This window comes from Danio rerio, chromosome 13 (assembly GCF_049306965.1).
Source record: "Danio rerio strain Tuebingen ecotype United States chromosome 13, GRCz12tu, whole genome shotgun sequence".
Classification (NCBI taxonomy): domain Eukaryota; kingdom Metazoa; phylum Chordata; class Actinopteri; order Cypriniformes; family Danionidae; genus Danio; species Danio rerio.
The window spans coordinates 10,688,525-10,703,039 of NC_133188.1; the positions used below are offsets into that span (position 1 = coordinate 10,688,525).

The 14,515-nt window shown below is 36.8% G+C and overlaps 1 protein-coding gene across 24 annotated transcripts in view; it reads right to left on the minus strand.

Moving 5' to 3' along the window:
* Nucleotides 1-472: 472 nt before the first annotated feature.
* Nucleotides 473-14,515, minus strand: part of six3a (SIX homeobox 3a) — an 88,867-nt gene continuing 74,824 nt past the window's right edge. For 23 of the 24 annotated variants that reach the window (XM_073919302.1, XM_073919298.1, XM_073919296.1 and 20 more), the window contains 2 exons: nt 3,042-3,579; nt 473-1,553 (listed from right to left, as the gene is read on the minus strand). In XM_073919302.1, the coding sequence (XP_073775403.1) occupies nt 1,361-1,553; nt 3,042-3,346 (498 nt within the window). In that variant the 5' untranslated portion in view covers nt 3,347-3,579 and the 3' untranslated portion in view covers nt 473-1,360. 24 annotated transcript variants of the gene reach the window in all.

Consider the following 14,515-nt stretch of genomic DNA (forward strand, 5'->3'; position numbering starts at 1 on the left):
TATATGATAACTTTAGTCATTAGTGTAATACATTGCATTTTACATCAAATGGTTTATGTTTGTGAAAGCGCGATGTAAATATTCTGGAGCAAACTTCTGAAGTTCTGAATTAAAGTGCTTTTATGGTTTTCTGTTTGTGCATGCAAATTATATATACTCGCCCACTGGGAGCTTTCTCCTTGCCTAGCTCAATTTTGAATGAATAGCCGTTTCGTTGACTACAATGGGACACTGGGCCAGGGGAGGAGTTCCCCATGACTAGTCAATTTAATAGCGCCTTCACTTAATTTTTGCACTGTGCACATTTGCACCTGACTGTTAACAAATTTATGTCGTTTGTTCTGAAAATGTTTCTGTAATGTGTATATGTAAAAATTCTGTTACATGATTGATAAACATTTTATGCACTCCGAGAAGATAGTTTGAATGTTGTTGTAGAAAATGACTTGTGGAAATGACACACAAAATACAGTTTTATAACAAAATTGAATACTGTATTTTCAGTTTAGAAACGTATACATTAACAGAAACACGCAAGAAAGTAGTATTGAATTATAAGCGCTGGACTGGAAACATGAAGTAGACTTGGTCAGTCGATGATGATATCCAATATTTTCTTTTGCATTAATCTCGACTGATATTTCATAGTCACTAGCGTTCTTTTCATGGCATAAAACAGAGAAACAAAACGCCTAGCACTTAATAGTTACGTTTTGACGAATAGTTTATGTAGGGACACCAAGCCAAGAAAAGTGAACAGGGATAGAAAAGAGAATGGGAATAGCAATATTATTTACAGACGTATTTCTACACATATATTACAGACTGGGAGAATGATCGCATTATTTAAGATATACATAATTCAATATAAAATCTCGAAATAAAAATAAAAATCTGATACAGTCATAACGATTCAGTTCCACATTTGACCAGTACCCCACACAGGCAGTGACAGAAGTGTAGTAAAAAGGTGCTTACGACTCAAATGATTGTCTGATGAACATAAAAGAAAAAAAGGATTGCATCCTGGCTGCTCGTCGTCACTCGGACTAAAACAGAAAAAAAGGCGTTGGACACCGCTTTCTGGTAATTCCCTCTTCACGGTGGTCCTGGTAGACATAATAACGTGGGGCATTTCCCCATATACAAAAATGAGAAAAAATATATTTAGATATATATATATCATGCAAGTGGTGGGGTGGGGGAAAGGTGTGGGGTCCATTGAAAGCGCTTGAAAAAAGACGTGCTTTTATGCTTTTCTTTTTATAATAGTAATATCAATTGGTCCTTTTTCATCTTCCCCGATAATTAATAAAGTTTTTCAGGTCCATTCTCCTTTATATATTTCTCTGTGTGCGTATCATACGTCGCATTCCGAGTCACTTGATGTTACTGAAAGAATTGACGTGCCCGTGTCGACTCGTTCTGTCATACTCGAGACACTGGTTGTTGGACTAGCCGCAGTTGATGGCGACTCCGCCGAACTCCGTGGGGTGCAGCCGGATTCTGAAAGGGACCGCATGCCATTCTGCCCTATTGCTTGATGCTGGAGCCTATAGCAGAAAAATAAGAGAGTGGTATGTTATTTAAATTAAAAATTCCTAGGCCATTTTCTCCACCTAAATGCACCTTCTCTGTTAAACAGCATTTTTAATAGAAACGAGATATCTTAAATAAAGCGACAGTTCAACTTGCTAATTTAAAACTACTTGAAGGAAATGCTACAGCTACATTTTTGGAAAGCGGTTATACACAATGCACGGTCGCTACAAGAATTAGTCTACATACCAAAATAATAGCATGCTCATAGACTGTCGTCGAGATTTGATTGACTTGCTAGATTATTTTTTAACTTGCAATGGTACAATTAAGTATTAGTCCGATTTGTATGTTTACATGTTCAAATCAGCTGACGTCAGATGAAGATTAGTCTTGCTATGTTATACATGAACAAAAATCTCATAGTTCATTTGTTTTTTGTTTTTTTGGCGATGTGTAATTATCCAGTCAAGTGCTTTTTGTAGATCTATGCATTAAATGATACAATGATATTAAATGATATAAATCAGTTCCATAGTTAAATGTGCTTTTTCGTTCCCAAGATACACAGTAATATATATATATATATATATATATATATATATATATATATATATATATATATATATATATACACACACACACACACACACATTCATACATACATACATACGCACACACACAATACAATTTAAAATCAAAATACAAATAAAAAGATTACAGATTTAACAGTCATAGAACATAATAGTCCTTTGCAAAATGTACCACAAACAATTTTATTTATAATTGTGATTTATTTATCAGAGTATGCTGTGTATGTATATTTAAAAAAAATTGTATTTACATTATCATGTAGCAAATCTGTTGAAAAGAATGTTTGTGATAAATTACTTGTTAGAATTAATTGGTTACAATATAAGAAATATAAATCTATTCATAAATAAATTAAAATATCTTTAAAATCTTAAAGAGAAATGCTATAAGTATTTTTTTTATATTTCTAAATTTAGGAGTTATCCACATCTATTCTTTTGTATTATGCAAAAATGTATTGTGAATTTACGACCAAAGCTTAGTAAATTAAAATAGAAACCTTCACATGACTAAGACTATAAAAGGCTATTTTATAACTCAGCATATCTGTGTTGAGAAGCATAAACACGTTTGATTATGTGTTATTTTAATTATGTAAAATTTAATCAGAGGAAACATTTTTTATTAGCTTATATTTATAGTTTAAGGAAAACGATTAAATAGTTCTATCTTGCTTAAAGTGTTTGGTTAAGCCTTTCTAAACATTTTAGCCTACACAACTAAAAAGCCGTCGTTTTCGCTCCCTCATTTGTTGTATTCGTTATAATCTATTTGATTTTGTTTTAACTGCATCACTTCCTACGTTGTGTTTATGTATTTCCCAACAGATCATTAATAAGTATACATTTAATATCACTGTTGAAGCACACAATTTCTGTAGAACCGTATCAATACATAACATGACTGACCTGTTTTTTGCTGCCGCTGCCCTGTCTCGTTGTCTCCTGTTTTTAAACCAATTTCCGACCTGTGTAGGAGTGAGTCCAGTGGCTTGAGCCAGTTCCCTTTTCTTGCTGGGGTTTGGGTAGGGGTCCTGAAGGTACCACTCTCGTAACAGACTCCGCGTTCGCTCCTTGAAACAATGCGTCTTCTGCTCACCGTCCCAGATGGTTCTAGGCAGGGGAAACTTCTTTCGCACCCTGTACTTATCAACCGGTCCTAGGGGACGCCCGCGTAGTTTCTCGGCCTCCTGATAGTGAGCCTCTAGCCACATCGCTTGTAGTTTACCATGCGAGTCCTTGGTAAACTTGTGGTTCTCCAAAATGTGGTAGAGATCGCGAAAATTGCCGGTGTGAAAGGCGACAACAGCCCGGGCGCGTAGGATGGATTCATGCTTGTTGATCGCCTCGCAAGCACCCGGTGCCACTGGAAGCGACCATAGGAAGCGACCCAGCCGCTCGATGTCCCCGGTCTCCTCCAGCGTCTCGCAGACGCTCGCCACTTGCTCTGGAGAGAAGTTTAGGGTCGGTAGCTGAAACATTGACAAGTCTTCGGGAGACCTGGTGCTGGGCGCACTGCTCGCCAAGAGCAAAGGGCGATCAGCAAAGTTTGGCAGGAAGAAATGAGAGGGATAAAGCTCTAAAGGCGATCTGAAAACCATGGAAATGACCTGAGAGAGAGTGAAATTTGCGAAGGAAAAAAGAACGACGAATTCAGATTGAATGATTCAATAGCTATCGCCTAATGACACCAGCCTCATAATATCTCCCCCTAAATCCACCGTGAGTGTAGCATTGAAATATTTTGTTTCGCTTTTCTATTGGTCTTCTCGGTGTCGTTGTAGGGTTGTCATGGCAGCCCTGCCAATCACTGTCAAGCGTGCCAATCATTAGCCAGTACGTAGAGGCTTTCACCACTTCGGCTGCACGCACGGGGGGTTATCGGGAACTCCAATCTCAACAGCTCCCTCCCTCCCTTGACTCGTGTGAAGTCGAAGCAGACTCTCGCCTATTTGTTGAATGGAATGAGCAATTAGTGGGTGGAATATTATTGTGATCTTAACGAGGCTCGTTAAAGTTAAGAAGATATGTAGGGAGAGAAGGCAGGGGTGGGGTCTCGGGATGACTGTCACGGACACGGGAATTTAAATGAAGCGCTAAAACGGAATCTACTATAGGTGCACAGATAGGCTATTTCATTCTTTAGCACCACTAGAGAAGATATGCTACGATGTTACGCCGTGTCGCTTATCTCATGAATACAGCAGCCGCAAAACGCGTTTGAATTGTGTATTTAAAAGCATGCGCGTATTTGTGGCTAGCTCCCGGAACGTTTTGCATTACAAACGCGTCTCGACGATGTGACCGACCGCTATTCTCACAGTGACAACCGTCGCGCATTCCCGTGGCTGCGCTTTGCTTTTCTTTTTTGCTCGGAGCAAACCACTGGCGCGTAGCCCATACTTGTTTATGGAAGCACGTGATCATTGATTCGCATTTAATGTTTATTTCTTGTCAGTTAGCCAACAGGAGTTATACGAAATCAATTTTTGCACTCCTTTAAAAGTCGTTAAAATTCGAAATAAGTTTCACAAGAATGAAGGACAGTATATGTCACGGGGTTCGGCTTGCAGGAGCGTGCTGGAATGGGCTTCCTGGTTTGTATCAAATAGTTTGTGCTGAATAATATTTAAATAGTGCTTAGTTGCTGTTAAATTTGTGCGCGTTCACTCGATCAAGAACATATTGTGAGAACAATAAGAGGCGAGAGACTTACTTCATCTTAATGCTAAAATTATTTTCTGCATTTTCCACGATTGGTTAAAGTCCTAAATTTCTCTTCCAGGTCTTGAATTCAAATAGGTACCTAGGAGTTCATCTGATTATTTAAAAATATTTTGTTATGAACTCACATTCCTGTTCTGATTACACTGTCATAGATTTACACATGCACTGCAAGCTCGTGTGTGTGTGGCAGAAAGGGGCGGGGAAGAGGTCTTTATAGAAGTATTGGGTCACGTTGTGTTTCCAGGATCAAATCTGTTTGTTCTTCTGTCACAGGAAACTTAAGTGAAGTAATTCCAAGTGGCACTTGAAATGGTCCCTTTGGAAAGCTTTTTGGACAGGAAATAACCTGTTACTTCATCATTGGCCATATTTTAAAAATTAACAAGTTGGTCAAGTTATTTACCTTGCTATAGCTTATTGTGGGACTTGTTCTTAAAAGTTTTATTTTATTTATTTATTATTTTATTATTATTACTATTTGCATGGCACAGTTCAAATATATTTTGCAAAAACTTCGCGCAAATGGTGTAAAGTTTGTTAAATCACTTTGTTTAACATAACCTTTGTGTTCTTTAAGCAAGTAATTAGCATCCCCAAATAAGTTCATTCACCTGGTTTAATCGTCTGTTTATCCCCTAGCTTTCACTGCTCTGTTCTATGCCAAAATCAGCAGGGAGCGAGGTCCTCAATACCGCTGAACGTTTAGCTCCGTCTTTGTTTATTTACTGACAAAGACTTCGCAATAAGAAAGTAATAGCCAGTGGATTATCTCGCAGTTCAACGTATAGAATATGTATATTTGTTTTCGTCAAAATTGTAGTAGGCTATTTCTAATTGATCTGACATTAGACGATTTAAAGTTAACAAGTAATTTCGACTATTATTCTCTCTGAGAGAGTCATATAGCCCAAATAAAGCTATACGTTTTGTTACGGCATGCCAGAGATCACTGAGAAAAGCTTGGTCGTATGAGAAGGTAAGTAAACCATTTCTTAGCTCTCGATTCAAACTTGCACTCACTTCTTATCACACTAAAACGTGTCCTCCCATCCTCTCTCCAAATGTTGGCAACTACGCGGTTAACATGCATGAGTAATTTTGTGCATTGTGTGGTGAGTCGGGGACTTGCAAGTGTTTGAGAAGGAAAGGGCACGGGACAATGCCTTCTCCCGTTTAAGATTTTATTTTATTTTAAACGCTTTTTCTGTTTTTATACATCCACTTAGGTCATTACACACTGCCAAGCAGGAAATCGATCTTCATGTGACGGCGAAAGACAGTTCTATCAAGAGACTTCTTCTCCGGAGCGAAGCGATGGTTTGAGTCTTTCTTTTTCCTTTTTTTTTCTTAAACTAACTTTGTGATTTTCGAAACTTTGTTGTTCTATCGATTCTGATCCATTGTTCACTCATTTTGCCCTTACATTACATTTTTATTCGTTTGTTTTTTTCAGCGTTTTACTTGCTTTCATTCATTTATAAAATTAGAGACAAGCTGTTTTCTACTGCGATAAAAACAAATCCGTCTGAAACGGCTTGTTTGAAATGTGTCCATGAGCTCTGTGCTGCTTCAAGTGTGTAGCATGCGTCTTTGCATCCTATAAGTTTGAAGCATGTTATTTTAAAATAGCTAATTGTTCTGGAAGACTCACCAGAGAGTTGGTCGAGTTCTTAAGAATATTTAGGACTTTAGTAAAAGACACCAAGTAGATCATAATGCGATGGTGGTAGGTTAATCAGTAAGCATCGTTCAGAACCGCTTAGAGTCATGCATATTCCCAGTTTATCTGTTTTAAAGTTGTCATCCTCTGCCGGGACGTTGCTCTCCACTCAGTGAATCACGCGAGACAAGTGCAGCTTGCAGCGTTGTGGGGCCGTCGTAACGGGGCGCAAATGCCCCTTTCTATTCGCTCCGCTTAGGGTCTTAACCTCGGCTGTATTTTGAATCCGCTTGTCTTGTTTAATGTAGGTAACACAATGGAGGCGTTTTATTACTTCTGGCAATATGATGTCACACCTACTTGGGTAGGTAGCCAAGATACCATTTCTGGAAAATGTAAAAATGTTTTGAGTGACAAGTTTTAGATATGTTTTATTTGTTAAAGAATTATATTTTTAACTATTTTTGCGGATCATGTTCATGATCAAAATCCTCATGACTTACTAAATTTAGCATTTTATTAGGCCTATTTAACGCAGGGGGGTTGTTAATTCATTATTTGCATTAGCTATACAACATTTTTGTATATGTATATATTTTCTTGTTTGCCGGGGGAGGGACTCGACATTCTAGCAACATTTTCAACAGAGATGCCCCCCACCACCACCACCCCCCCTTTTTGTGTGGTCTCATTAAGTGGGCATCCTGCTAGGTCTGGGGAGTTATACGGGAGCTGTCCAATCACTGCATTTGCACGGCTTGTTAGCGACATTTAATGAGGGTTCTCTGCGAACCAAGTGAATGGCGCTTCAATGTTAGATTTACCTTGTGTCAACTCGTTACTTCTAATGAAGCCATTGGAGGTTTCGCTAGTGAATGGAGCCGGACGCCTGGAACTGCAGGCCCTCTTTCTTCCGGTTTCTCTTAGTGCTTTGGCTTGGACCAAATCCATACTGTGTGGTGTGGGTGGTGATGACGTGCACTGTGTTTTGGGGTTGGAGGGAGTAGCGAGATATTCTTATAAAGAGACATACGTTGTATCCATTCTGTTTAATTGATTATGTTGATTTTAAGACCCTATTCAGGATCAACGTAAGACCCGTAACCCTTGTTAGAGATAACCTAATTCTTATATCACCCTCCTCGCGATAAATGCCTTCAACCTCAGGCATGTACCACTACCGCAGTTCTTTATTATTCATATCACAATCTACAGATTTTTACACTGTTTTGACATTTAGAGAGTTTTGTACGATGCTTTTAATCTGGTTCCAGATATTTCTGTGCAGCTTTAATTAGTTTCTTTACTAATATAATAGTGATTACTTCTTTACTAGTATATATAGTGATGTGATTTTATTGTGTACTTGATGCATAATTTTACGAATGTATAAATTAATGTACATTAATATAATAACAAAAATAAAGCTGTACAAATAACAATAACTTAAACACATTTATGAACCAAAGGGACTGCATAGCTTTTTGGCTCTTTTGGATTAGTACAAGAACTGATGTGTGATTTCCCCGATTTAATAAATTGTTTAAAACGCTAGGAGCTTAAGAGTCGATTTAATGTTTTCAAAAAATTGGTATACGTATTTTGAATTGGGCTGAATTAGATTTTCGTACATCGTCTTTTATTTTGGGTGGAGTTTGATCTTATCTTGCATTTTGTCCTGGTAATCTATTAGTTGTTTTGTCACTGTTGATCTGGTGCAAAATGACAAGATAAAACCATTGAGGATGTCATAACGACCCGAGGCAAGCCGACAATAATTCATAAACGCTGCCAATCTGTCACGTTGCATTCACGAAGAGTTTTGTGTTGGAGCTTTTAAATTGGCAGAATGTGAAACGCTGGTCTGCGCCTAGTACGACAACCCAATCTGGAGCAAATCGTCAACATGGGCAAATTATTAGCGCCTCAGTTGAGCTACTGCTGAAAGGGCAGACCCATTCATGATTTTTTTGTCTCTTCATCCACTCTCCTTCAGTCATTCATGCTATATAAAGATTCAATTTAGAGATGTTGTAAAAACGAGACTCAGTCGGATGTATTTTGGGATCTTTTTCACTTTAACTTATTCATCCCTATCTTTTTAAGTAATCACATAATTTAATTTATAATTAAGATCATTATTTACATGTGATTGATTTGTGGATTAGGGCACGCGTTTCTGCTTTTAACCCTTCGAAATATTATCACTGTAATACGGATTTGCATCGACACGTCCAAAGTGCAGATAAAATGTTTGTGAGAAAAACAGCAAAGAACAAAAGTCCCAATTTTTGAGATATATATTTTGTTAAAATGGAAATAAACTGGCATTAACCTTAAAATAAAAATGCCTATACAGTAGCCTAATGTAACAATAAATTACATGATTAAATACAGCTATTAATCGTGCTTAATTGTTCACATGCATTTCTTTAAACAATTAAATAGATTATATTTTATAGGTAGGCCTACATAGATACTGTTCTAAAGTGAAGTTCGTGAGAAAGCAAAGTACAAAATGCCTTTTCCTGCTCTGCCTAAACTGCCATGTTTAGCATAAGCCTTTTCCTCGTCCTTCATTTGACAGGGAGTCAAGTGACTGAAAAATTACACGAGTGAAACCAGCATATTTAAATGGGACAAGCCCTGCTATTGTAGCTTGACGTGTTTTTGTTCCTGTTATCGAGAATGACAGTGATTGTTGCTGGAGATGATAAATAATAATTGCATTTCGTTTTGTCCACATCAGGTAATTTTTCTATATTAATGTATTTATTTGGACTTAAGTCATTGTTAAACGTGTAGTTTATGTATTGGTATTTTTTTACATGTTTAATTACTGGCATAATATATAGCTATTCCCATGTTTTGTCATTTTATTTTTTAAAACTGTTGGTTAAACAATAAATCTGAAAACATTGGCTTAGTGTGCCTGCGTGACCTGTGCTGACCCACAAAAGCTCTCATTTGCAAAGGTTACCAGGAAGTTCTTTGGTAAACATGTCGTATTTAAAACTCTGCTTATCTCTGATATCAATTTACAGTAATTCAAACTCTCTTTCTCTGGGCAAAAAAGGTCAAACAAGTCATCACACAATAAAGACGCAGTCCACAGATTAACCACGAAAGAAACCAAATGCAAACTATATATTACTGATAAGTCATGATATAAATGTTGCGATGCCCTGAAAAATGGTTCAGTTTAGTATAATTTTAGCATATTATACACGAACTACCTATCAGAAGTTTAAGACAAGAAGGCGAACGCTGTTGTAGGCCTACTGTATATGATTACTTGAAATTAACTTGGCAGCTGAAAGTGTAGCATCCAGAACTTGTTATTCATGGGTGAAAAGCATCTGTCGAAAAGGATTTCTGTCTAAAGAAGAGTTTGACCACAGAGATCAATAGACGACGTCTGGATTGCTACATGAGATGAAATGCGCTACATCGCTGTGACAGGTACAAGGCGCTACTTTGAGGAGACGCGCGAAACCTCAACAGGTAGATCTAGGCGTATCCAACGAAAATCTGAAGTGAAAACAAAGAGGGAAAGGATAGTTTTTACGTTACAGTAAACTCATTGAAACATGTTGTTTATTTATTATTTTTTTGAATGGTAATCCGATTTTTAAAGGCTACTCTAAAATTTTGTAAAATAATTTTATCAACAAAATGTGCAGTTCAGGGTGATATACAAACAAAATAAGTTTTGGTGTGCTGCTCACCAAAAGAAATAATTTAAACGAATAGAAAATAGGACGAAATTTTTAGTCTTTTTTATATTATTGTTATTATTATTATTATTATTATTATTATTATTATTATTATTATTATTATTCAGTTAGCATTAACAAAAAGAGGCTAAAAAACATTATTTTTTAAATCTGTTTCTTATCTAGAACCTTTGTTTTGCAAAAAATATTTTCATAAAAGTAGATTGTAAAAGTAAATTGTAACCAGTGAATTATTATTTTAGTGTAAATGGTTCATAATGTTTTAAAATTAAGCTTGTGATAAGACTCCAGCCAGTCTGTGTATTCAGTGTCTTTGTGTTTTCAATCCAAAATGAATTAAATGAATTCCAATGCACGTTTCCTTCTTGTTTAGATGGCAATACTACTAAAATACATTAATATAAATAAAATAATAATAACACTAAAACACATTGCCAAAAACAAATGCAATTATAGCATACGAATTTACTGAAACATTAATTTATAGGGTCTGTTCAAATATTTGACCGATATACTTGTCATATCAATGCATATTAATTTTTTATTAGATCACTTAACTAAAGTATTATCAAAAACTCAAGCAGATGTCAAAACGTCTTAAAAATGTTTATGAGTGAATAACATTTGCCCAGTAAGCCCAGTGCACGACGCATTATCCCATGCCCAAATAAAAAATTTATGACTGACAGCTGTAACCTGTAGCCTAGTCTGCCCTTGGTCTTTCAATGGCTGTGATGGTTATCATTCGCCGACATGAATAGATAAATACCCCCCAAAACATCCAAATGATTATCTACTTTTCTGGGTAATGACTAGTGTGGATAGTGCCAGCATGAAAAAATGGCTCAGGTTATATGTGCGATTCTAAGTTAGGCCTCATTTCAAGGGTTCTCAGTCTGTGTGCTGTGACCGCAAAAAATATGCGCTCGCGCATTCAGACAAGGTGAATTTAAAGTCAAAATGTCGCGCAGAGGTAATGGGAAGTTATTGGGAGGTTGTCCTACCATATTGTCCTGCAGGTCTGTGGTTCATGGCGGGGTTAAAGAAACTGTTGATATCTTTGTTTGCTCTCTCCGCCAAATCCCTTTCCTTCCTAAAAGAGGATGTGTCCTGCCCAGGAGCGCTGCGCTCACCGGCTCGCACCCCTGTTTGTTTTTATAGGTTTACAACATTGACCAAAACAGGAACACAAATAATATTGCGACGTCATAAACTGCACGGTATGGTCTTGTCTTTGTGAAAGCAAACACCCGTCCTCAAACTAAAGTTAATTCTTTGTCTTTGGATTATTGGGGACAAAAATAGCCAGAGTCCTTGTATCCAGTTCTGCCTATTTCCGAGTAACCTGCTATTGTGCGAAAAAAATTCATCTGTCTCCTCAACAGTATTTTAACTAATAATAAGTCTAACTATGTTTAAAAGGTGGATTGGTTTGTTAATAATTTAACAAAAAAAAGTAAATAGCAATAAATACTTTAATATGAATTTTTTGTGTTTATATTTTTATATTTAGTATTGTTGTTGTTGCTGTTTTTATTTTACAAAATAACAAAATGTCGAAATATTGGCTATAGTAATAGGTTTTAGTGAAGTTAAGAAAAGTATTCTTTAACCGATCAATAAAGAAAGCTAATCCAGGTTGCTATTTTTTATGGCATATTTTAATAAAACAGACATCGAAGTTCATAATGGAGTACATTTCACGATATTTGGAATCACTGATAGGCTATTATCAGTTGCATGAACTCAATTTATTACTCAGTAAAACATTCGAGTTGATATGTTGTCTTTGGATACTATAGTTCATAATACCGAGATGTTCGGAGTATTTGACCGATCAGAACAATAACATTGTCAGCCTGTCACTACTCGAATGACTGAGCTGCTAGGTGTGAGAGTGTATGATATAAAGAGACAGAAGGGGAGGGAACATATTTTATGTCCTCTGTATTCCAGCACATGTCTTGAGGCTCTTAGCATTTTTAGTTTTTTTTTCTGTTTGTGTTTGCATGTGTTTATATTGCCTCGATTAGCCTCATTAGATCTGTTTAGCTGCAGAGCACACACTAACAAACTGAACATCATTAGAGCTCACACCTCTCCATCTCTCTCTCTCTCTTCCACTTCTTCCATCCTCTTCATCTCAGTCGTTTAGTATCAGGTGCATGATGTAACGTAACACAACACTTTTGTATTGTTGCCTTATTGTTTTAATGTTGTGCAACCTATGCAAATCTACATTTTATTTAAGAATCGTATTAGCATATGATTAATATTAATATTTTATTAGGTGACGTTACAATGATCAAAACTATGGCAACCATCGTTTCTGTGGGGTCACATGACATGTTTTTAATTTTAGAGTAGAAACCAAAAATTTAGTTACTTTAAATTGCATTGTTAACTAATTCTTATCACAAGTTTGACGAATTTCCGACTCCAGCAAACATTCGCAAAGTTCCCCGCAAGTTTGCGTGGTTCAAGGTTTCTCGCAAAATGGCATATTTAACTTGAGCAAAGTAAACAAGATAAAACGCAAAACATATTTAATTATGTACATAAACAAGCTGCACTCTATGAGTTTTGGTTTGTTTAGGGATTTAAAACGCAGTTTTCAAGGGTGCGCATGCTCTATTAGCCTACTACGCGCAACCTAACGTGGTGCAACGGTAATCGGGAATATATAATTTGACGGACAACAAAGACAGAAACCGAGCGTAGCTTAGATGCAATAATCGTACATCATTTTCATCATTTTATTTTATAACCCCGCTACCTGCGTGACGTCACTAACTAGTTTAATAGTTTTGTCCTATAATGCATCGTCATTTTATCATTAACCGACTGAAATAGCTCATGTGTTGAGGTATAATTAATTTGAACTAATTAATACTTCTGACATTAATATCTCTGTAAGAATTCTGAACAAAATATAGGGATTTATTAGCATGCAACCAACAAACAATTCAGTGACCAGTGTCTAAGCTGAAAATAAAAGAGACTGGAACGTGCTCCGTGACTCCACTGGACAAATGTGAACAATAACAAAATATAGTGCTCTGTAATCCTGTATCTAAAGTATAAATCCTAAATGAAATTCCATAAAAGGATTAGTAGAGTGTCACAGAGGAGCTGTTAAGAGTACCAAAGGTAATTTGTAACCTTAGCAACTACTGGAAATGGGGATTATCACAGCCATGTGGGCTGCCTTTGTGGATTGGGCCAGAGTGAGGTTGCCCAGGATACAACAGGATTCCTAAATAATCATAAAGTGTCACACACCTTTTTAAATTATAATGTATTTAGAGGAATTTATATTATAGATACTGGCAAATCATTGATGTTAAATCAGCCTCTTCTATAATTTTATTCTAATATGAGTGTTTATACAAGAAGAATTCATCCATAATTCATGATTTTGTTTTTAAGTTGAAAAGCATTTTGTATTAATTTACCTATTACATTTTGTGTTTAATGTCAATGGCAAACTTTTGCTGCCACCTTTAAAAGAAGAACCGACACCAAATGACATCTTGTGTTGTGGAACATTTTTAAAAACCAAAGCTGATCTATGATTTGATTAGTAACTGGATTGAACTGGGTTTTCCCAAGCTTTTGTCCAAAGCTTCAGTTCAAAGCAAGAAACTCACAGTCTAACACTTAATCGCGGAGGCATTATCCAGCAAGTTTAACCACTTTCTTGTTGGGACTTCTCAAATGTCTTATTGCTTAATCATGTGGAAGTGACAACAGCCAAACCCTCTCTCTCTCTCTGTTCTCTCACTCTCTCTGTCATTCTATTTTCATTTCTTTGTAAGTTTGGGGAAGCTATTAAAGCAACAGTAAAAGGCTTCACAAATGACATTTGCTGACATTCAAGGAAGTGCATTTATCAGCCAAGTACAGTTCACCTTGGTGAATGAAATCCATTTGTGCCAGTGTCTGCCTGGTGGCCTCTCTTTCTCTCGTTTGCTCTTCCTTTCTCTCCCCTTCTCTCTCTCTCTTTCTCTCTCTAAATTGATGCCCAGCGAATGGGGAAATGGCGAGGTGGCGCACGGTGCGGCAGCTGCTCTCAAATGTCACGCTGGAAAATCTTTAATGGGCTAAGTGTAGCCTTTCCGGCCCCAACTTGTCAGGTAATCAGAAATCTCCGTGACTCCTCTCCCTCCTCTCTCCTCTTCCAACATTTCCAAGCTCCCCAGGGCCACATCCCAACATTAATTACACGTTATTCTATTCGGAACTCTATCGCCATGAAA